The sequence below is a fragment of the Protopterus annectens genome, chromosome 14.part0 (genome assembly GCF_019279795.1).
Source record: "Protopterus annectens isolate FY-2018-M chromosome 14.part0, PAN1.0, whole genome shotgun sequence".
Lineage (NCBI taxonomy): Eukaryota > Metazoa > Chordata > Ceratodontiformes > Protopteridae > Protopterus > Protopterus annectens.
In genome coordinates this window covers 521,785,335-521,809,386 of record NC_056748.1, presented here as the reverse complement: position 1 = coordinate 521,809,386, position 24,052 = coordinate 521,785,335, and the positions used below count along the sequence as shown (strand labels likewise).

Genomic DNA, 24,052 nt, shown 5'->3' with positions numbered 1-24,052 from the left:
CACTAATTGAAAACGTAGTGCAGCATGTGTTTTTAGAAACACCTGCGTTAGCACACTGCACTAATTGAAAACGTAGTGCAGCATGTGTTTTTAGAAACACCTGCATTAGCACACTGCACTAATTGAAAACGTAGTGCAGCATGTGTTTTTAGAAACACCTGCATTAGCACACTGCACTAATCGAAAACGTAGTGCAGCATGTGTTTTTAGAAACACCTGCATTAGCACACTGCACTAATTGAAAATGTAGTGCAGCATGTGTTTTTAGAAACACCTGCATTAGCACACTGCACTAATCGAAAACGTAGTGCAGCATGTGTTTTTAGAAACACCTGCGTTAGCACACTGCACTAATCGAAAACGTAGTGCAGCATGTGTTTTTAGAAACACCTGCATTAGCACACTGCACTAAGTGAAAACGTAGTGCAGCATGTGTTTTTAGAAACACCTGCATTAGCACACTGCACTAAGTGAAAACGTAGTGCAGCATGTGTTTTTAGAAACACCTGCATTAGCACACTGCACTAATTGAAAACGTAGTGCAGCATGTGTTTTTAGAAACACCTGCATTAGCACACTGCACTAATTGAAAACGTAGTGCAGCATGTGTTTTTAGAAACACCTGCGTTAGCACACTGCACTAATTGAAAACGTAGTGCAGCATGTGTTTTTAGAAACACCTGCATTAGCACACTGCACTAATCGAAAACGTAGTGCAGCATGTGTTTTTAGAAACACCTGCGTTAGCACACTGCACTAATTGAAAACGTAGTGCAGCATGTGTTTTTAGAAACACCTGTGTTAGCACACTGCACTAATTGAAAACGTAGTGCAGCATGTGTTTTTAGAAACACCTGCATTAGCACACTGCACTAATCGAAAACGTAGTGCAGCATGTGTTTTTAGAAACACCTGCATTAGCACACTGCACTAAGTGAAAACGTAGTGCAGCATGTGTTTTTAGAAAATATCTAGTGAGTTTCTGCCATTATACAATCCCTGTAACATATAGTGATAGATGAGGTGAAGGACAGGTAATGTTACCTGTAGTTCTCAACCTATTCAACAGCTTTTTCCCTAGCCTGAAAGACATGAAGTGTGAAACTCGAATGCTTGGCATTAAGGATGGACTGCACTCATCCTTGAATTACTGGGATGGGTAAAGGTGACATTGTCTGTGATCTAACATACTGGGACAAGTTTGGGGTAAGTGGCGTGTATATTGCTGCATGTATGTGTGCACAAGAGTGACTTGGGGTGGTACCCGTGCTTCCATGATGTGGTCGTCAACACAGTTACCTACCCTAGGAAGTTCTGATCTGTACTTCATGTGATTGAGACATTCAGTTTTGACCATAATGAGGTCTTTCCTCTGTGCAGCTAATTTGACTCTGAATCACAAAATACCACGGCCTTTTTACAGTGGGCCTTACAGTTGATGCCTGAGATCTTGATACCCTGGTTGTATGTACTAGGGAGCATTTTGCATCATGTGGTTAGAGATTCCAGTGGATAGGATTTATAAGTATTTCATAATTTCTTTGCATACATAAGCCCTTCTACTGGTCTAGGTCTTCACATTTTTGTCCCAACAATGTAGGACTTCCCCAAGTTGCTCCCCATGAATACTCCCACATGTTTGTCATTGTTTATACCCATGTCCCATTCCTCTTGGTAAAATTAAAAAAAAAAAGCAAGCTTTGGAAATGAATGCATGTTATCATTTTTTTTTTAAATGTCCATAGGTGTATACTAGCATAACATGCATTCCAAAAGCCTTGGGGGTTATTTTAAGGAGTGTTTGTTAGCTAGGGTATGGTTTAACAGCTGCCTCTGTTCATCAGGGATATAGGTGCCAGACCAGGGATAACTTTCAAATGTTCTGTCCACTGGGGTAGGTTATGCTTCAATAGGATTTGGGGAAGGGCTCTGCTTCACACAGATGGGAAGTCCATTCCAGAGAATGGGAATTCTCTGAGATACCTATCGGTCTGTCTGTCATGTCCTATTTATGCCGCAAGCAAAGTCTTTGGCTCTAGTAGTTCTGGTGGTGATTTAATTTGCAGATGTGAAAAAGGCCCATCAGAGCTGCAACCAAGGATGCCTTGTAAGCCAGGCATAGACTGCCTATCAGTAGTCTATAGGAGACTGAATATAGAGATAGGGTTTTGAGGTGATCCGTAAAGGACGTTGTGTTTATGCCCTTTATCCTTTTTGTAAGGAACCAGCTGTTGCATTTGCCTGGTCAGGCATATACCAAAAGGGTTATTATACTCAATGGGTCTGAGGAGAACTGGATATAGTGGCACAATGAATTCTCTGGTCCTAGATACAATGCCCATACTTATAAGCTGGGCAACATAGAATGATTTTCTTACCACCTTTGACACATGTTGGTCAAAAGCCAGGTTACTGTCTGCATGCATCCCTAAATTTCTGACTACTGGGTCTACTCTTAGGGATGTTTTATCAAAGAGGTAGTTTCCCAGTGTGGTTAACTTATGAGAAGGTATTGTTATGCATTTTTTAGTACTGAGTTTTAAGCTGTGGCTTTGACACCAGTCATTTGTCAGTGTTAGACCTTCCTGTAAGATGTTGGCTTCTAAGGATTCCATAATTGCTCCTAGTTTGCAAATAGTCTACAAACTTAGTCAGCCAGAGGCCTTTGACATTGATCTTAACTTCCGAGATGTACATGCCAAAGAGGAACGGACCTAACAAAGACCCCGGACTCCATTGGTAACTGGCCTCTTTGTGGAGGTGGTCTCGCCAGTCCTAACTTCCTGGGTTGTATCTGTGAGCTAGCTGTCTCCATTGTGTTACATTGGAGATTATGCCCAATTCCATGAATTTGTTTACCAAGTCTGAGTGGGGTGTTGTAGAAAATGCTTTAGCCAGGTCAAGGTATGCTGTATGCACCAGTTTACCTTATCCAGTGCCTTGGTGACCTTCTTAAAGATGTTCACCAGGTTTAATCGGCTTTATCTACCATTGATGAAACCAAACTGTGTTTGGTCCAGTGTCTGAAGGTTTCCAATGTCATTTACCTGGGCTTTGCATGTGATACTAGTCAGACTAATGGGTCTGTAGTTCCCAGATTCCATTGATGGTTTTCCCTTGTACAGAGGGATGACCATTGCAGTCCTCCATTCACGTGGCACAAAGCCTATTGGGAAACTATGGTTGAATAGTGGCACCAGTGGCCCTGATAGGTCATATTTCAGGCTATTTAGGAGGTATCCTGGGATATTATTGGGGCCCATTGTAGCTGTGATCTTGGCCTTATACAGTGCATCTAGGGCCTACTTGCTACTGATCATTAGTGGGGTTATATTTGATGGTATTTCCTGGGGTGAGCTTTAAGTGCCTCTCTGCTAGCCACTTGCTAACTGCAATGTCTCATTGAAAAGGAACAAAAGTAGGAAAGTGAAATAAGGCTTCAGTTTTGGGTGGTGATCTGATGGCAATCGTTCTCAATATGTACAGGGGCAGCCATCATTTCAAGCACTTTTGGCAGTATTCCAATATTTTAATCAAATATTCGTTTATGTACTTGTTGGAATTAGATTCTAGTGGGACATTTAAATGATAAAGACAGCAGATGAGTAACGGAATGTAGAAATTGAAAAGCCAACCATTCATGATTACTGTATGGAGGATGTGGGTGTTGATGGCTGGTCTTGTGGTTTTGTCATGCACATCCAAGATTGAAGATTGTCCTTTGCGGACCTTGATGTTTTTGTCCTTCCCAGCAGTTGTGATAATTTTTGTAGAAGTACCTATTCCCAAGGATGCAGGCTTATCTGTGATATGTGATGTTATAATCATCTGTGTAAATGATGTCATGGGTTTGAAGACCAGAAGAAGTAATCCCTCCTGAGCTGTCACTTTGCAGGTGTATTCTGGTACATTTGCTCAGCCTTTCCCTTGACTGAGTGGCTTGGCCTTGAGTCCATTCAGCCTTATCTCAGACTGCAGCCCTTCACATTACCCTATCAAGGACTGAGGTGTGGTTAGGGCCAAGGTTTCATTTCCTAGATTTGCCTTTCCCTGGCACAACTGAGATGAACAATCCTGATTTGGTGAATCTGTACCAGGGCCTGTAGCTAAGAGCTCAGGTATGTGTTTGACTGTTGGTGTGGGAAATGGTGACAGGTGTGGAATTTCACCCCCATTGTCCTTGGTTTGAAGTCACCACCAGGCCTGGTGCATGTCTTTTCACATGCCACAGTGGGCATTTGCTGTTTCATGTGCATGCCTAAATCTGCACAATGTTCTGCACATGCCACTTGTGAAAGCCATTGTGTGATCCTAGTTTCAAGAGCTGTCTATGGGACTCCTTCCCCACAGGGACTCTGAGAGATCTTCATTGTTGAAATGAATAACATCATTGAACCCTGAGTTTCTCAAGATCTTGTATGAATGATCCTTCCTTTATTTGTCATTATGGTATAAGCTAATTGCATGATGCCTCCTTTGCCTTTGCCTGAGGGATGGTACCACTGGCTCTGTTTTCATCCCTTCTCTGAAATCAGACATTAAATACATTATCTTGGAAATCTGAGTTGGGCTAATGACAACTAGTGTTTTTAAGTCTAGCCATGCATCCCAAATCTCTGACAAGAGCATCCCTGGATGACCGATTCTACAGACTATTGCAAACTAATTACAGATGTAGAATCCCCCAGTGACACAAATACCCTCCAAGAAGGCCTGATGCAGACTAATAACTGGTGCCATAGCCACTGTCTAAGACTCAGTGCCAAGAAATATTATAATAGTATTCTTTACTCCTGGAAACTACCACATTGATAACACACCTCTAAGAGTAGACCCAGTGGCCGAGGATTTGGAATGCATGTAATCAGTAACCTGGCTTTTGACCATCATGTGTCTATAGTAGTAAGGAAATCGTTGTATGCTACATAACCTATAAACAAGGGTAATGCATCTAGGCCTAAGGATATCATTGTTCCACTGTACTGTACATCAGACCAATCACTGTGTACAGCTACCCCTTCGCTGTGTACCTGACCAGGAATATGCAAAATCTTAAGGGTCCCATACAAAAAAGAATACAGGGCATAAACATGCCCTACTTCAGAAAAATAAGTCCTACCCCTATACTGCTGAGAGACTATCAGTGCCTGGCCTACAAAGCATTCTCTGAACTCACTCTGATTTGTTGCACATCTGCAAAACAAATAGCATCAGAATTACCCAATCTAGGGACCTAAACTTCATCTACAATGTAAATAGGATGTATTGAAGGGACAGGTATGTGTCTCAGTGACCATCCTTTCTCTGGAGCAGACCTCCTATTGTTGTGAAGCAAAGGTCTTCTCTAACCCAGTTCAAGCATAACTTGGACCAGTGGATGAGGAATTGGAAATTTATCCTTGGAGTGACACCTATGTCTCCAGCAGACAGAAGCAGCTTGTAAAAGGTTGACCACATGTGCCCAAGCCTGCATATACCTCTTAAAATAACCCAGTGGTATCAAAACAATAAATACATTTGGGAAGCATGGCTAGGCTTTAAAAGGCCATGGGGTCATTAGCCTGGGAATCACCTATGAAATATCATTAAAGAAATATTTAAGTTTTATATTTTTAACATCCCTATTTTTCCAAAAAATGTTTATTATCAGAATGCACCTTTCAAAGCAATTGTAACAGCCTGGGATTTCAAAGCTAAACATATGGCAACACTGGTAGAAAAATGTATCCATTATTACAGTGAATGCCCACCCAGCCAGCGGGGCCCTAGGCAGTTGCTATGGCAACACTGGTAGAAACATGTTGTATTCATTATTACAGTGAATGCCCACCCAGCCAGTGAGGCCCTAGGCAGTTGCCTAGGTCACCTAGTGCTGCATCCATCTTTGACTGTTGTATGATATAAAGTATTTGTATACTGTGATTCCACAGCAGGAAGGTATTTTTATATCATTCCGTTTGAGAAAAGTACATCAGCAGACTTTCCATTTTAATTGTTTACTTAGCTGATTTTGGCTTTGGAAAATAATTATTTCCCTCATTCAATACCATGTTTTTAAACAAACTGCTGGGGTGTAGCTATGGTTGCTGCAATGACACTGTTATTTGCAACATGTTTATGGCAGATCGAGAAACTAAACTTCTTTATACTTGATTTTATGAACAGAATTGTTCTTCATTTGCATTTTGACAACATTTTTATGCTGTGACAAGTTAAGTATTGGCTATAATGCCAAGATTTCTTAAATTATGTAAAGAGTGCATAGTATTTACAGTTTAAAATCGATTGTTCCAGCAACAGCAAACATTTTTTCTGATGTGGAGATTCTTAGGGAAGATGTCTGGTGAGAAGTTTGGAACTTCAATGTTTCGAAAAATTTGTTGCAGCAACAGTTATTTATACTAAAGAAGCAGATACCTGAAATTTACAAACCTTAGTCAGGTGGTTACAATCAGTAGACTGGCAGGTAATGAACTAGAATTTTTTTTTTTTTTTTTGTGAATTAATGGATTACATGCTGTGTTTATACAGAGATGTGAATGTCAGCCCTGAAAGAACTCTGGCATGAGAAATCTGGACAACCAACTCCAGTAATAATGGAGGAGCAAAGGCCCAAAAAGAGAGACAAATTTTAAACACTGCTTATATGAACTTGAGTAAAAGGTTTTGTTTCGCTATGAATTCTTTGAAAATAAAAAAGTCTGAAACTCAAACGTCTGTCTTTATTTAATGACATCAATCCTCACTGATTTGCTAGAAAACTCAACAATTTTATGAGGATGAGAACAAACATATGAGCAAAAATCTGGACAGTTGAGAGGTACAAGTCTGTAGTATAAACTGGTGTTATTTCGTAACACTTGAAAATGGCAAGAGTGGGGGTCAAGTTCAGTGTTGGAAAAGTGAGCATTTAAAGTGTTATGTTCAACAAACGGAAGCAGTTGTTAGTTAATAGAAAACCAACATACTATCAGTTGCTTACTTGAAAAAGGAATGGCTGACCATGTGAAGCTAACTGAAATGGAGAGCCCTTAAGGTTCCTGTAGATGTGGATGTTTGCAAGATGCACATATATATGGTACACAGTCCTTCCTAAATCTTAAAACTGCCCAACTTTATGGTGGTCTATAAAGGTATACATATAATAAAGAAATGTAGTCTCTCCAGACCTTATTTCCTCTTCCTCCACCCCAGGTCTTTCTGGTATCTCTGGATCTCAAGAATGTATACCTTCACATCCCAATCTATCCCCTGTTCAGAAAATTTTAACATTTCTCTGTCTCTTCCTTGCATGTTCAGTTCTCTGCTTTGTCCTTTGACCTCTATACTTCCCCAGGGGTATTCACCAAATGCTTTGCTTCTATCATTGCTTTTTGCAGCGTTCGAGGAATTCAGATCTTTCTAGATCTACATGCTCTAATTAGTCAAGCTTCTTCCCCCAACTCTCTGCTTCAGGATCTCAAGTTCACTACTTTCCTGTTAGAGTCTGGGGTTCACCATAAACTTCCAGAAATCAGTTCTGACACCATCCCATTGTCCTAATTTCCTCAGTTATAGGCTTCAGATAGTTCCCATGCTGGCATCTCTGCCTGCCCCCAATGCTGTCTCTAATTGCCTTTTTCCAGTCCCGTCTTCCTCTGGCTTCTGTCTCCACCAGGTAATTTCTCAGGGTTCTTGGCTTCCACCATTCCCATGGTTCCTCTTGCCAGGCTAAATATGAGAAAGCTTTAGTGGTACCTCAAGTCAATGTGGCTCCAGCATTGCAATCACTTGGACTTCCCAGTACCAAACTCTAGCTTCAGTGGTGGATTCATCAACTTTCTCTCAACCTGGGACTTACTTTTCAAGCTCCATTTCCAACTCAGGAACTCTTTACAGATACCTCTGATAGGGGTTGAGGTGCCTCTTGTGACCCCCCCTCAAGGTTCAGGGTCTTTGTCCTCTTCATCAGAGGTCAGACCACATCAGTGTAAAGGAGATAATGGTTTTGCTTTTGGCTTTTCAGGCTTTTCACTCTTTCATTCCAGGCCTCTCAAAGCTTTCACAGACAATACTAAAGTGATGTAGCATGTCAACTAGCAAGGGGGGACAAGATCCTATCTTCTTTGCAGACTAATTCATTGGGTATTGGCTCTTCAGGCTTTCTACGCCCTCTTTAATCCCGGGCCCATCAAAGTTTTCACAGACAATACCACAGTGATGTGGTATGTCAGCAAGCAAGGGGGCACAAGGTCCTATCTTCTTTACAGACAGCTGTTCAGGTATGAGGTCCATCTGTCCAGTATCAAGTGTCTCTTCATTTCTTGGGAGCACAGTCTAATGGCAGACTCCTTGAGCAGGTCCAGCACACAAGCTCACGAATGGATACTTCACAAGATGTGTTCCTGGAACCTTGTCTATTGGTGGCGTATTCCTCGCGTATATATCTTTGCCTCCACTCTGAAGAGGCAACTTCCTCTATTCTGTTAGAGTCCCAGATCCTCTGGCTTAGAATTTGGATGCCCAGTCTTTTCCTTGGAAGAGGATGTTTTTGTTACGAGTCTTTCGTAAGGTCAGGCAGGACTCTTCCCAAAATCTTGCTAGTGACTCTTTTGGCCCAGACAGCATCGGTTCCTCCTCCTCCTTTCTAACTTGGCCAGGGGCAGTCAGCACAAGTTACCTCAATGTGCGGATCTTCTCACACAAGACAAGGGTTCTCTTATCCATCCTCACCTGTCCACTCGTCAACTGACTGTGAGGGTCGATAGGGTTTTGATCCCTATCAGGGACCTGTTTTCTGAGGACATGCTTCAGGTTCTGTAGGAGGCCAGGAAAACCCAGTACCAGGAAATCATATATGTCCAAATAGAAAAGATTTTCAGTCTTGTCCCTCTCTCACCATGAAAAGGTGCCTGACCCAGGGACTCCCCAGATTCTGGAATAGACTGCCCATGCATGTCAAGCAGAGCTCCTCTTTGGTCCTCTTCAAAAGAAACCTTGACGATTGGATGGGAGAAAGGAAATTCACCCCAGGGATCACGTCAGTCGCCCTGCTCGACAGGGGTCCAGGGAAGTAAATAGTGTGGGAAGAAATAGCCAGGGATTTTTTATGGCTAGGCTTGTATAGGCCCTAGGGCCGATAGCCTAGTACCAACCTATGAACCTATAAGATCCTCTGTCTGTGGAGATTCCTCTGTTTCTCTCTTATTTTTGTGATCTGCTCCATTCTGGGTTAGCGTATTCTTCAGTTAAAGCCCACCTGTCAGCAATTCCTGCTTGTGTGCCCTTGACTCCTATGGCCTCTTATATTTGAGGTCAAGCAATTTCTTAAAGGCAACCTTTATATCAGTCCTCAGAGAAAGCCCATTCCGCCTTCCTGAGACTGCAGTTTTGTACTTAAAATTGACTCAGGCTCCTTTTGAGCCTGTTTCTTCAGCTTCCTTACAACATTGTATTTGGAAGCCTGTTCTTCTTCTTTTGGCTCGTACTTCTGCCAAGAGAGTGTCTGACCTTCAGGCTGTCATGGCTGTTCCTCCTTTATTAGTTTTCCATAGGGACAGGGTGTCTGTTCATAGTAATCCTTCTTTTATGCCTAAGGTTGTCAGTGTGTTGTCCCTCAATCAGCCCATTCATCTTCCTTCCTTCTCCACAGTCTGTCAGTGAGAAGGTTCTTCATACCTTTGATTTGCATAGACAGTTCAGATATTACTTGGGTAAAACTAAAGTTATTTACATATGAGTAGCCTTTGGTTTCTTTTCATCAAAGGACTTTGGCTGTTTCTAAGCAAACCTTCTCCTGGATTTCTAAGGCTATGTCTTTTAGTTATTCTTTTCATGTAAGTTGTCTTTTGCCTTCGGTAAATGTACAGTCTGCAAGAGTAGTGGTTTCCTCTGGTGCTTTTTTCAAGGGTTTGGATACCAGTTCCATCCTTGAGACTGTTTGGTCCACTGTACATACTTTCACTAAACATTACAAGCTATTTCCATGGCCTGGGCAGGTTTTGTCTGGGCTGTCATGCATGGCTTTATAGAGGGCTTTTCTGTGTCTTCCTCCTTTGATGCTTCCTCTTCAGCTCTTGTGCTCTCTGTTAGGTAAAGAATACTGAATACTACAAGAAATGGAATCACATAGTACGGTCACATAACAGAAGATGTCCTTCTCTTCAATGTTGCAGTATTTGCTCCCTCCTTCCTACCCTGTCTGGGTTCCTCTTACCCTGTAGTCTTCTTGCCTTCCTGGCCAAGGGGTCTTTCATCATCAACTTCCTTTTTCTCCTTTTGGATACATATGCTCCGTTGTCCATAAGGGCATTCTGTTCTTCTTGGGCTTTTTCATTTCTGAATGTGTGCATCCATATGTCACGTTTATGCCCTACGCCTTTCACAGAGAACATACGTTTGATGTATGGTGCTTATGAGCAATAAAGGCTTTGGTATACTGGATGGAGGTAGGACTGTCCTTGGCAGGAGATCCCTTGGGTAAAGAATTCTGCAGCAGAGAAGGACATCTGCTGTTAGGGGAAGATTTTATTCAACGGTACGTTTTGCATCGTTTCCAAAACCAAATATGTAGTTCCACAAGTCCTCGGCCTGTTACATAGATAAGGAGTGGGCTTCTGTTGTACCTAGCTTGCATGATAATCCAGCCTGATTTAACAAGTTTGTAATGGCTTGTTCTTTGGCAGATGGCTCTTCCAAGGCTCTTCCAATGTTGTCAGAATACTGAAGTACCACCCAGTCGGGTTGCTACATATCTCATGTGGTTGGGGGGGGGTCTAAGTATTTTGTCCATTAGCCTGTCAAATGCTGCAAGTGCTCTGTGGAGACAAATTGTGAAGAATGCTGATTTTTTCCTTCATGTCTGAATCTGGTGGGATTTGCCAGTTGTTTTTTCTTTATTCTAAAGGGGACAGAAACCTATACCCAATCTTAATCAGTATGTCTAATAAGTGTAGGATATAAAACAAACTTAGGTATGGTGTTTACCTTCATGAAATCCTTGCAAAACTTTATAGACCCATCAGGCTTGGGGACCAGTATAATGGAACTATTGTGTTCACTGTAGGATTCTTGTGTAGTTCCAAGTTTAAGTATTTTTTGTACTTTATTCACAGTTGCTTGATGTTTGGAGTGCATTATTCAGTCTGCTTTTATGCATACTTCCTGTCCATTCACAGTTTCTGTATTGTGCTGAAATGAAATTAATTTGGTTTTACCACGCAACTCTGCAAATATGTTCTTGTTGCCAAGTACAAATCCTAACGTCCTCTTTCTGAGACACTGATAGTCTTCCCTAGTTGACTTAATTGCATGCTTTGGGAATCAACCAGCTTCTCCTGTAAAGGGTTATCTGAGCTTCCTTACTTCCTGGTTTTCTTGCTTTCTTCTTGCCTTCCTTTCAGTATATATAACTCTTCCCATGAACCTCTTCAGAACCAAAGAGCATGAATGTGCTGTACATCGGGTCACTCTGCTTTAATTCGTTCTCTCTGCAGCGGTCTCTCATTAGCTTTACCTTCTTGCTTGTTTCTGGGTTAGTATCTTTAAAGTGACCATACACCATTATACTACATGACCCTTCAGAGCTAGGACATTTAAGGGGACCAGCCTCCACTATGTTGAAATGCATGTTGTCGTGGCAACATACCCCAGGAAAAATTTCCATGCTTTGGTACAGCTATAGCTGTGGGGTCAACGCTAGTATTTTGCTATACAGTTTTGCCTTTTTTTTCTTCTAGTCTGTTTTAAAGACTGTGTGCAAAGACATCAAACAGAATGCAGCATCGACATTTTGTTTCGGGTTTTTGCACATCATCAGTGAGTTCTGGTGGTTGCTGTTGTCGTTACTTCAAGTGACAAAAAAAAAATTTAAATGCACCAGAAATTCACCCGTAGTGTTATGTCCTTCCTAGCATGTGCCTGGAAAAGCATATAATTTTGAGTGAAGGGATGAAGAATTTGAGCCATTGGTGTCATTGCAGGCTGTGTTGATTTACAGTACGGAAAAATATTTTTTCTGGTTGCAGTCCTTTCACCCCTGGAGCCTTGGCATTTTTTTTTTTTTTTTAATTCAAACAATTGATGTGCTTACATTCACTGCTGCAGTATTTTAAAAACATTTGGGCATTCCCTACCATGGAAGCCTGTCATCTGGCCAGTTTACCAAAGACTTCCTGTTGCATTTAAAGGTATTCCTGAACGTCACTCAAACGCTCCTTGCATACCATAGGCCATAAAGGTGATGTTCAGGCTTACCATAAACAGAACTTGTTTGTTGCCAGTCTGAATGCTTCTTTTCACTGTTGTTCCTGTTTAACTGCACCTGTTTTGTGGTTTAAATACATTTTCATTCTCCAGTGATTAGCTACACCTGTTTGCAGTGCAGATAAGTGCCCCATTGAGGATTTTTGTTTTCTCTTGCTTTTTTGTGGTCCTTAGGGTTAATGTCATCCAGGAAGGGTAAATGTCAGTGTGGGAGATTAATTCCCCAAAAAGACCACCATTTTGTTTGCCAGGCATTCATTCTAAAAACCCTTTGCAATAGACTTTCTTTCCTTTCCTTGTATCTTGTACACCAGTATCTTAAGCTTTTTGATGAAGATACAGTGGATGGAATCTCCTGCCCTGAGGGTCAGCCATTAGGAAAGAAGTGAAAAATGTACAGCCAGAATCTTCCTCTGCCCAGCCTCTGCCAGGTGTTTCTCCCGAGGTTGTTACAAACCTGGAGGCTTGCCCGGCTGTATAGTTGGATTCCTCTATCGCGTCCATGTTGGAGGCTGTTTAGGTTCCGACTGTCCAATGAGGGTTTTGCAGGGCATCCATCTTGGACATTCAAAGGGAACCACTGTTGATTTTTTCTGAGGGGCTTAGGGGAGTTCCTCAGATTTTAGTTTGGGAAGAAGGTCCTACTGCGGTTCTCGACTATCGTCCTGGTTCTGAGTCTTCTTGTAGGGATCTTCCCTTAAAAAAGAAACAAAAACTTAAACTTGTTTTGTTTGCTCCTAGGGATCCTCAAAGTGAATGACAGGCTTTCACTCTAGGGATATTTTATGCTTTAATGTCCTTAAAGCCTCCTCAAGGGGTTTCAGTTCCTGCTTCTCCTTGGTCCTCTACTTCCCATAAAAGGCCTAGAGACCAGGATTCTTCTGATACTGTTTCGGATTCTGATGACAAATATCTGACTTTTTCTACTCAAATTCCTTCTCCTTTGGACTCTGGGTCAGAGAAGGAGGATTCTTAGTCCTGATGCTCCTTTTGAGGACATTTTCTTTGAGGACGCAATTTCTAGGATGATGGATTTTTTTTTTTTAAGTGGGATTGTGCTCAGGATGCTGATACCCATAGGAGGTACTATGAGTTGCTACAGTTGGGAGTCTCCTATACCTGTGGCTATTCCTCCTGTTTTGATGGATGTTTTTTTCCAGTGCCTCTCATGCTCCTGATTCTTTACCTCCTGCTGGAAAGAAGCCTCATAGGTTTTAGAGTGGCTGAGGATTGTTTCTTTTTGTATAAATGTCTTGGTGCTGTAGCCTCTGATAAGCCATCTGAATTGTTTCCTTCGCCGAAGTTATCGCCCTCTTGCAAAGATAGCAGAACTATGGAACAGCTGGGTAAAACAGTTTACTTTTCTGCTACCCTAGGTTTTAGGGCTATTAATTATTAGACTCGTATGTCTAGGTATGTGTTGGCTCTTCTTTCTCAGGCCTGTCAACTTATTTCTGATTTTCCTGAGGGTAAAACCTCTGTTCTTTCCTTGCTAGGGACTTCTTCTCAAGTCATTAGTCATTCTATTAAATGTAGTTATGATACAGCAGATGCCTCTTCTAGGGCTACTGCTTTTGATTCAGTTATGAGGAGATATTCTTGGCTTAGGCACCAGCCACCACCTGATGATATTAAAGCTAAGTTGATGGATGCTCCCCTGGATTTTAAACTTATGTTTGGGGAAGCTGTTGCTGGTTTGCTATGTCCCTTCAGGAAAAAGGTAAGGCTTTACAGGAGCGTAAACATGTTTTTGTTTCTCCTGTGCCTAAATTTCAGTTGAACTATCCCATTTAGCCTGCCGTTGTTCATGGATATTCCCGGCCTTCTGCTAAAGGAAAGAAGACTGGAAAATGGGCCCCTCCTGCTAAGGCTATTCAGTTTTCAGGTTTCCAAAGCCTTCCTTTGCCGACAAAGCAGCTGCTGTATGACCATCAGTCTCCTCCCAGCCACATTCCCCTTTCTCTTCACCTTTCTTTTTCTCTTCCTACTTGGCTTCAGATCACTCGAGATGCTTGGGTTCTGTCGATCATTCGTGAGGGGTACTTCATGGTGTGGAAATCCCACCCTTCTTCTATGGGCATTCCTAAACCTCCTCAGCAACAGCTTCCTTTTTTCCCTAAGGTTTTTAAAACTCTCTTGACTCTGGGTACTATTCAAGAGGTGCCTGTGTCCCAAAGGGGGAAAAGGTTCTACTCCATACTGTTTCTAGTGCCAGGAAGAGAGGGCTGTTGGAGACCTATTCTAGACCTCTCTCATCTGAAGTGTCTTCCTTTCAGATGTTGTCTCTTCAGATTCCGTTTCCTCTCCTGCTCCCTCAGGCCTATATGGTGTCTCTGGATCTCAAGAATGCTTATCTCCATATTCCAATCCATCCCCTTTTCGGGAGGTTTTTATGTTTATCTGTTTCTTCCTGGCATTTTCAGTTCTCTGCTTTGGCCTTTCTGCTGCCTGAAGGGTGTTCACCAAATGCCTTACTCCTGTGATTGCTTTTTTCAGACTTCAAGGGATCCAGATATTTCCTTACTTAGGTGATGTGTTGATTCAAGCATCCTCTCCAGAGACTCTTTTGCAAAATCTTTATTTTGCCATTTCCCTTCTTCCGAGCCTGGGGTTCACAATATATTTCACAAATTCTTCTTGGACTCCTCCTCAAGATCATGTTTTTCTGGGTTGCAGGATTCAGTTTGTGCCTATGGTTGAATCCCTGCCCCCTCCAAAGGCCTTCACTCTCATTTCTTTCTTTCACACTCTTCTTCCTCTGGCTTCCATTACTGCCAGGGAGTTTCTGAGAGCTCTGGGTTTCATGGTATCTACCATTCCGATGCTCACTCTGGCCAAACCTCACATGAGAAACTTTCAATGGTTTCTGAAGTCAGTGTGGCCTCAACATGCACACCCTGTAGACAGACTCCTCTTTTCCTTATCCCAGACAGGAATTTCACTGGTGGATTCTGCAGTTGTCACTGAACCCAGGGATCTCTTTCCATTCCCCTCTTCCCTTTTCCCACTCAGGAATTTTTCACAGACACTTCAGACATAGGTTGGGTGGGTGACTTTTGGCTCTCCCAAAATACAGTGGGTGTGGTTGCCTGGCCAGCAGAGGGAGCACATCAGTATCAAAGAGATGAGGGCTCTTCTGCTGGCTCTTCAGGCTTTTCATCCTCTTCTCTCCAGGGCCTCTCAATGTCTTCACAGACAATACCACAGTGATGCTACCTGGTCTTCTGTGCATACTGTTACTAAGCACTACAAGTTGGATGTTATTCCTAGAGTTAGGGCCAGTTTTGCTATTGCTGTTCTCCGTGGATTTTTAGGGGACTCCTTCCCCCGCCCAAGTTTCCTGTTGAGCTTTGGCACTCTCCAGAATGTTAAGAATACTGCTGCAGTGAATGTAAGGGCTTAGTACAGTTCTGTACAATTATACCATAACAGTAGATGTGCTTCCTTCACTGCTGCAGTATTAGTTCCCTACCTCCATTCCCCCCTAGTTGGATGTACAGGTTACCTGTTGGGTTCCTTGGACTGGTGTTCCTACTGGGGCTATCAGTTCTATTTATGGTAAGCCTGAACATCACCTTTATGCCCTATGGTACACAAGGAGCATTTGAGTGACATTCAGGCATACCTTTAAATGCAACAGAAAGTCTTTGGTATACTGGCTGGATGACAGGCTTCCACGGCAGGGAATCTTTGAATGTTAAGAATACTGCAGCAGTGAAGGCATGGAGCGCTACTGTTGTGGTAAGATTTTACACAACTGTACTTTGTGTACAAACTTATTCAGCGCAGTTTCACTGGAAAGTGGGAAGAAAACTAAGCGAAGTACCGAAATGTAAACATGTCTCTTGTAATTTGTGTGTATACTGATCATGTCTAAATAACTAAATGTGTTCTGTAATTTTTCTTTGTGGAGCTTTTCTCCCCGGGCCTCTGCTGAAAAAGGGCCTTTTCGGCTCAGTCAGACACCCCCGGTTAACAAATGTAAAATAAATAAAAATAAAAATAAAAGGCAATGTAAAGGAGTATTGATGCCACAGAAATATGGCTGCTTAATGATAGTAAATTTGTCAGCTAATTTCTCAGAGTAATACATCATGGCCACCAGCTACAGAATGTACTGGATCAAGACCACATATAGACACGTGCACTGCATTTACATGATTGTAATGCACTTTACTGCATAGGAGTCTAAACTGAAGGGCTGTCACAATTTCACTGGGAAAAGGCTCCCTATTCAAGAGAAATAAGCAGTATTTACTTCTAATGTTATGACAACTCAGCAAAGAGCATTGCAAAATGTTATCGACAACGAGGGCATATGCATGAGTGTATCTGGAACTTGCATATGGACGACTGCATCAGGAACCTAATGTAAAAGGATATGCGTCAGTCTTCCTTTTTGAGTTCATTACGAAACTTTAATACAGTAACAAGAAAACATTCAGCTGCAAATTGCACCTAAAACATTTATCCTACACTTATGTGTTTCGGTGCATCAAACTACTGATTCTGACACCACTTTAGCAATTGTTGCAAACTATTATGTTTTACCAAGGCCATGTTGGAAATGCAAACATTTTCAAGTGAAATGTATGTCATTCTTCAGTCTGATATAATCACAGCTCAGTAAGGAAGCAACCAAGGCCATTACTGACTTTGTATATGGAGAAGTTGTACGACATCCCCAGTGGAAACTAAGTAAAAGCGCCAAATTTATTTACATGCTTAACTTGTGTTGAGTAGGTTAGCCCTGCTAAGTCAGTGGCCTCTTTTTTTGAAGAGACCTGACCTGATATTCCTACTGAAAAATGGAAATTTGGCCAAGACATGAAGGGAATTCCCCTACTCTTTTTGATATGTGCACTGGGATATTTTACATAGCTCTTAGCTGCCAACAGCTCTGTCTGACATGAACTTGGTTTAATGTCTCCTTTTTGGAGTGCAACACCCCCTTATGTTGCATTGCAGTGTCAGTAATATAAAATAAAGCCTGGCAGCTAGCGTAGGAACAGAACCAAGTGTAGTTTGACCTTTTGTCCTCAAAGGTGAATGTGCTACCTGTTGACACAATGACCGTGGCAGGGAAACCCTATGAACCACTGCATGTGGTGTCTGCCTAAAATGGCATATTTCGATATCCCTTTGCAATTCTATTATTACACTTCCAAATAGTATCAATGGGATGATAAAAGACCAACTACGTGTTGACTCGTATCATGACATTAGGCATTTCAGCACAAGCAGTTTGATATGAGGCAGTGAAAGCGCTCTTAAAGTGTAACAGGAGAATTTCCTACCTAGCATTTGCCATTGTGCCATAAGAAAGTCAAACAGAAAAAGGCATTTGAAAAAGGCCAATGGGAGGTGACAGTTGTTAAAGTAGGTAGTCCAGAAGGGGATCACTCATCCACCCAATAAAGAAGGCACCTCCCAGTTCTGGTTACATTCCTTCCACTTATCCCCACCATCTGGATGGTAAGTTCTTCTGTTCAAGAAACAATGCTTCAGGGCTGATAATGAACCATAAGGTAAGGGAGATTTGTGAGTTCAAGTGGCAAGCTGAAATTCAGAGTAATTTCTCCTTCCACAGTGATGCTTTCTATTCACCCAAATGCCAACAGTTCCCTAGAAGAACATATCCTAAAGCACATGACCGTGTCAGCATGCATAGAATAAGAGCAGGACTTCTACTGTAGTCTGTTTTTAGTTCCAAGGAAGTACAGTCTGTGGATACCATTCTTGGAACTTGCAGAATTAAGCCTGTTCCTAATGATTAAAATTTTCAAAATTATTTGTCTTGTCTCTTTACCTTCTTCCACGAGCTGTTATGGTTACTCTGGTCATGAAGGAGTGCCTATTTACATGTTCCCATCTACTAAAGCAAGAGAAAGATGTCCTGATTAAAATCACAGTTGCAATATTTTTCATCACTAATGTCCTGCTAGGGTACCAAAGCTTATACCTGTCCTGGAACATGTGTCCAACATATGACTTCAACTCACAAGCGCAGGAGGTATATAGACAGATGTACGAGCCTAAATCATCTGACTGTCTTACACCATCCAGAATGCATGTTTCTCACCTGTAAGCCTAATCTCCGCATGACCCTTTATACTGTTAGCTTCTCAAAATCAGGTAAGTGCCGTATTGGGGAACCTTCCTTTTATATAAACTGTTGTATTTTTGTTGTCAGCTAGTAGGGGTAAGTGTGAGTGCAGCAGGCAAATTCGCTACAGTGATCTCCACACCCACTGTCTCTTCTCTCCAAGGCACTGAACACGAGTATAAGGCTTGTTTCATTAGCCAATCTTTTGTGCCCAAGACTTTGTGATCCTATTTGTCTTCACTAAACATCTTCCTGGAGACCAAATGACTGAATTGTCTGGCCCACTCCAAGATAGCCGATACTGCCACACTGGACATACCTCCAACTAATGAGAAAGAGGCCTAGGAATGGTGGTCTACCCAGTCTGACTTTGACGTACCCGCAGAGGTTACTGAACTCATGGCATGTCCAAATCTAACTCAGATACCCTCTATCTTGATGCCACTGGTGGCTGGTATGGAATCAGTGGATCATCTGTTCGAAGAGACTGTTGCTACTGAGAAGGAGTAATCACGAAGCATCATTTCAGAGGGATCAGAAGACATCCTGCAGATTTTAGTTAAGGAAGAAATTCCCAGCAAACTCATTGGGGAAAGTCAGGAGTTGGATCTTCCATACTTGGTTCGAGCAGACACCATCCCGAAGAAAAAGTGACAGAAGACTAAGCATTTCTCCTCACCTCCAGCACCTCCAGTTCACTCTGAAACATCTCCTGCAGTTGGTGCAATAAGCAGATTTTTAGTCTTCCCTCCAGCCCACTCGGGACCTAGTCTAGTTTTCTTGGGCTGCAGATTGGACACCAAAAGGATGCAGGACTGTTTACCTCAGGAAAAGGTGCAAAACCTTACAGTTTACTTCCGTTGTCTAGCCTCCCTCAAGGTCTGTTCAGCCAGGGAGATTCTGAGAACACTGGGATTCATGACAGCAACCATTCCAGTGCTCCCTTTAATCAAGCTGCATATGTGGAAAATTCAGTGGTACCTGAAAACCACATGTTCCTAACACTGTCACCCCCTAGACACAAAGATCTTGGGTGGCTCAGGTGAATCTCATCCAGGATTAACTTTCAAAGCACATGTGAAGTCAAGAAATGTACACAGACTCTTTGGGTGAGGCTTGAGGCCTTGGACAGACATCCACAAAGCCCAGGGACTTTGGCAGTCCAGCGACAGGAACGAACACACCAGACTGAAAGAGATGAGGGCTGTCATTCAAGATCTTCAAGTTTTCTGTCACCTCTGGAAACTAAGCCCTCTTTTAGTATTCACAGAGAGCACCACTGTCTTGTGGTACAAAAAAAAGCAAGGAGGCGGCAGTTCATACAAACTATGTAGGTTAGCTCGTATTGCTTGGGACCTGGCAACTCAGAGGAACATTTCATTTAAGTCAGTATATCTCCCATCACAGGACAACAATCCATCAGACTCTCTAAGCAGTTTCACTGAAGAACCCCAAGAGTGGACTCTTAACAGACAGGTCTTCCTAGACATAATCCACAAATGAAGAACACCACAGGTAGATTAATTTGCCTCAGAGAGCAACAAACAGCTGCCACACTTTTGCACCAGGTCTCCTTGCTGCTTGGCATGGAGGACAGATGCAGTGTTTTTAATGGACAGAGTTGCCTTTATGCCTTCCCTCCATTCTAATACCAAAAGTATTACTAAATATCCAGGAAATAAAATCCTACTGATGACTTCATTTGGCTAAGGCAGCATTGATTTCCACCTTCTCTATGATTTAGTCAGGGGCAGTAAACACAAGCTTACCCCACCAAGTGGACCTCATTACCCAGCAAAAGGGACCTCTGCTTCACTCCAACCTGTCATCCCTCAATATAGGATTCTGATCCCTTTCAGGCACCAGTTTTCTGAGGACATGCTTTGGGTTCTGCAGGAGGCAAGTAGACATACCACTCAAAAATCTTATGTAGCCAAATGGAAGAGAGTTTCTATATGGTGTCATGCAAGCAGTCAAGACCCCACAACATCAGAGGTTCCTCTTGTTATTATCTTACTTGTAAGAGGAAATATGGCAGTAATCAAACAGTAAGCTAAAAGCTGATTAAGACTGAAATCCAAAACCAGAAAACAAAACCAAAGGAAATTAAGCTGGTTTAATAAAATCCAAGGACAATTCCACAATAAATAATTCCAGTAAACGCTTTTATCTGTAATAAGACTGCTTCAGACTGGAAGGTAACATTCAAAAACATACATTTAAATACTTGGTCACATGACCATATACTTAGTGTTTTAACCATTTACGTTTAAGATGCATAATAAAATCTTCTCTGTTGTTGAGACCGGGGGGGGGGGGGGGGGGGGGAGTAGCAAGCATTGAGTCTAACCTGCAAACTATATTCCAGCCACCCCAAGTCATCTTTTGGATTAAATGAATTTTCTACATTTTTTTAAACTGTCCACTACAAGGAATTTAAAGTTAACTTTGCATGAACCATCAAAAATAAAAACCACTCGTTTGCAGGTCCTTTTGTCCACAGCAGAACTAACGAAATATCCAAAAATAACAGGAGAACACAGGATAGGTTCCAGGTTATAAAACTTTAATCTGGCGCAAACACTTTCACATCTGCTTCTTTAAGTGCATAAAAACAAACTGAAACCAGTCAAACATTTAAATTTTATTTATTTATTTATTTCGCATTTGTTAACCGGGTTGGTCCAGCTAGGTAAGAATTTACCCTTTTTCAGTGGAGACCTGAGGGGAAAAGCCCCAAACAGACATATACAAATACATACGAATAGAGACAAATTAACAATATTACAGAGCAAAACAATCTTATGAATACAATGGATAAGAAAAACATAATGTACTCAATGGAATAGTACATAGCTATATATACAAAGTGTAGTAATAGGTCGTAACAGGAGAAACAACAATAATAAATCCAGCAGGTAAGCAGGAGGGGAAGTTAAGGTTGTAGGTAATATAATGAAAAGAAACAAGGTATGATTAGAGTAGTGGCTAGAAAATTGTGTAAGTGCAGGGGCTTCAGATTTGAGGGAAAGTAGAGTGGGAGTAAAAAGTAGAGAGGGGTGACACAAGGGGTCGTAGGTCAGAAGAGAGAATGGTGCAAAAGAAGATAGTAGTAGAGGGGGGATGTAGTGAACTAGAGGGAGGGTACAGAAAGAAGAGCAGTTGGATAAAGTAAGTTATAGAAAGAGGAAAAAGGTCTTATAGATCAGACTTAGTGGTGAAGTGGGTATGTGGAGAGGGAGGGGTTAAGTAGGATGGTAACAGGTACATATAGGGTTGTTATGGAGGTACATTATCAGGTCATGTTTGAAGTTAGGAAGGGAGGTATGACTTCTAATATGGAGTGGAAGATTGTTCCAGGTAAGGGAGATATGACTTCTAATATGGAGTGGAAGATTGTTCCAGGTAAGGGAGATGGAGTGTTTATAGAGTATTTTACCTATGTTCTTGTTGGGTTTTTAGACTTGTAGCAAGAGTTTATCAGAGCTGCGCAGGGATCGGGGAGGGGTGTACCAGGAGATCGGGCTGGACAGAGATGGACAGTCAGAGTTTGAATTACGAATTCTGAAAGCTTGGATCAGCTGACATTTGGTCAGAAGGTATGAGAGTTTGAGCCAATGTAGTTTTATGAGAGAGGAGCAGTGATGGGATTTATAGGGGCTGCTGGTGACAAATCTAGCAATTTTGTTATAGGTTTGGTCTAGTTTTGCTAGCAGGTTATTTTGTAAATTGGAAAATAGAGGGGAGCCATAGAGGAGGGCGGGGAGGAGATAGGATTGGGCTAGCAGTAGTTTTGAGTTGGGGGTCAGGAATTTGCTATTTCTGTATAGCATGCCCAGTTTTTGGTGTGTTTTCTTTATAGAATGAAGTATGTTGAGGTCTAGTTTGAGCTGGTTGTCAGTGATGACACCTAAGAGTTTAGTGTGCAAGTCTAGTGTTATGATGGTGCCATTTAGAGAGGATATGAGAAAGGTGGATTTGTGGTGGGCTAGAGTTTTAGGTAGGAATAGTAAGAGCTTAGTTTTAGAGGGGTTCAGGATAAGTTGATTGTTGGAGAGCCACTTCTCAGAGTGAAATGAAGATTGGATGATATGGTGGAGGTTATTGATAGTCAGAAATGGAGATCAGAGCTGAATCATCTACATACTGTATGATAGAGGAGAGGTTGCTGGTAGTGTGTAGGTCATTGGTGAAGAGGTTGAAAAGGAGGGGGCCAAGAATTGAACCTTGAGAAACACCGGTCTGAACTGGCAGAAAGGGTGAGAAGGAATTTTGCCATTTAACTGCTTGTAGGCAACTGGACAAGTAACTTGAGAACCAATTTAGAGTGGGGATGGAAATGTTCAGCTGAGAAAGTTTATGAAGTAGAAGGTTGTGAGAGACCGTATAGGAAGCCTTTGAGAAATCTAAGAAAAGGCAGGACACAAGTTTATTATTGAATCTGGCCTCAGCTACAGTATGAGAGAAGGATAAGAGTGAAGTGTTAGTACTGTGTTTGGGCCTGAAACCGTGCTGGGTGTTGGTTAAAAGATTGTTTTGAGTAAGGTGGGAAAGCAATTGAGAATGGATACACTTTTCTAGAATTTTGGAGAGGGGAGAAAGAATAGCAATGGGACGGAAGTTAGATGGTTCTGTGGAGTTACCTCCTTTATGTAGTGGGATAGTGTAGTATTCCTTCCAAATAGAGGGAACAGTGGATGTCCTTCAAGGATGCATCTGCAGTCCTAACATATGGGTTGTCCTGCCTCAGGCAGCCCTTCGGTCGGCCGGATTCCAAAGTCTGGGTCTGGCCTCGGCTGATGTCGCACTTCACCCGACGTCATAGCTGCTGTTTATTGTGTATAAAGGCATCAGCCGATGCCATTTTCCTCAGTCTTTCTTGCCACGCGGTGCCTGAAGCAGAAGCTGTTCGCAAGTGCCGGTCGGTCAGATCCAGAGATTTCTACTACCGAAGACTTCTAAAAAGCTAAGTACCCCATTGGGGACTCTTTCTTGCCTCAGCCGATGTCAGACAAAGTTAATAATTGTTTAACTTGTGGGAAACAAATATCTCATAAGGATTTCCACTCTTACTGCCTTCCTTGCTTAGGCCCAGACCACGACGTATCAGCTTGTCTAGCCTGTGCTTCCTTCAACCGACGGACACTTACACGTCGGTCGGAGTTTGCAGAGGAGTTTTTTGGTCCCGCTTTTGCATACAAAATGCCGTCGGAGACTCAGACTACTCAATTAGCTAAAAAGCGCAAGGAAAAGGACCGACATTCGCGGCCCGTGGTTTCAGCTGAAACCACGGTTAGGCCAACTGCGAGTGTCTCGGTTTCGGCTGAAACCGAGCCCCCGGTTCTTCCTTCGGCCGAAAGCATGCCTCCGATAGCCGAGGCCTCACAGAGCATGGCTGAATCTGCTAATGAATTTACTGCTACAGAAGCAGGCACCCAGGATTTGTCAGACACTATTCCTTTAGACATATCTACCCCTGCACGTGGGACTGCTAGACCCCCTGCTTCTATGTCTATCAAGGCTTTTGCCAGGGCTAAAGCAGCTAAATCTTCTAAGGCCTTACCTGCAAAAACTCCTTCACATAGGCCTACCTCTAGTTCCCAAATGCTCAGCCTGGCTGAGGATCTCATTTCTTTGATCAGGGGATCCCAACCTCACCCAGACAGGGCCTCTCAGCCCCTCCAGACAAGAGGCCTAGGACTG

At 42.3% G+C, this 24,052-nt stretch overlaps 1 protein-coding gene across 2 annotated transcripts in view; it reads left to right on the top strand.

Moving 5' to 3' along the window:
* CSGALNACT2 (chondroitin sulfate N-acetylgalactosaminyltransferase 2) overlaps positions 1-24,052 on the top strand; it is a 784,311-nt gene that overhangs the window by 682,324 nt on the left and 77,935 nt on the right. Inside the window, exon 7 of one of the 2 annotated variants that reach the window (XM_044056276.1) lies at positions 6,532-6,628. The exons of the other annotated variant lie outside the window; for it this stretch is intronic. Within the exon in view, the coding sequence (XP_043912211.1) occupies positions 6,532-6,539 (8 nt within the window). The 3' untranslated portion in view covers positions 6,540-6,628. Of the gene's footprint in view, positions 1-6,531; positions 6,629-24,052 lie in introns of those variants that run through there. 2 annotated transcript variants of the gene reach the window in all.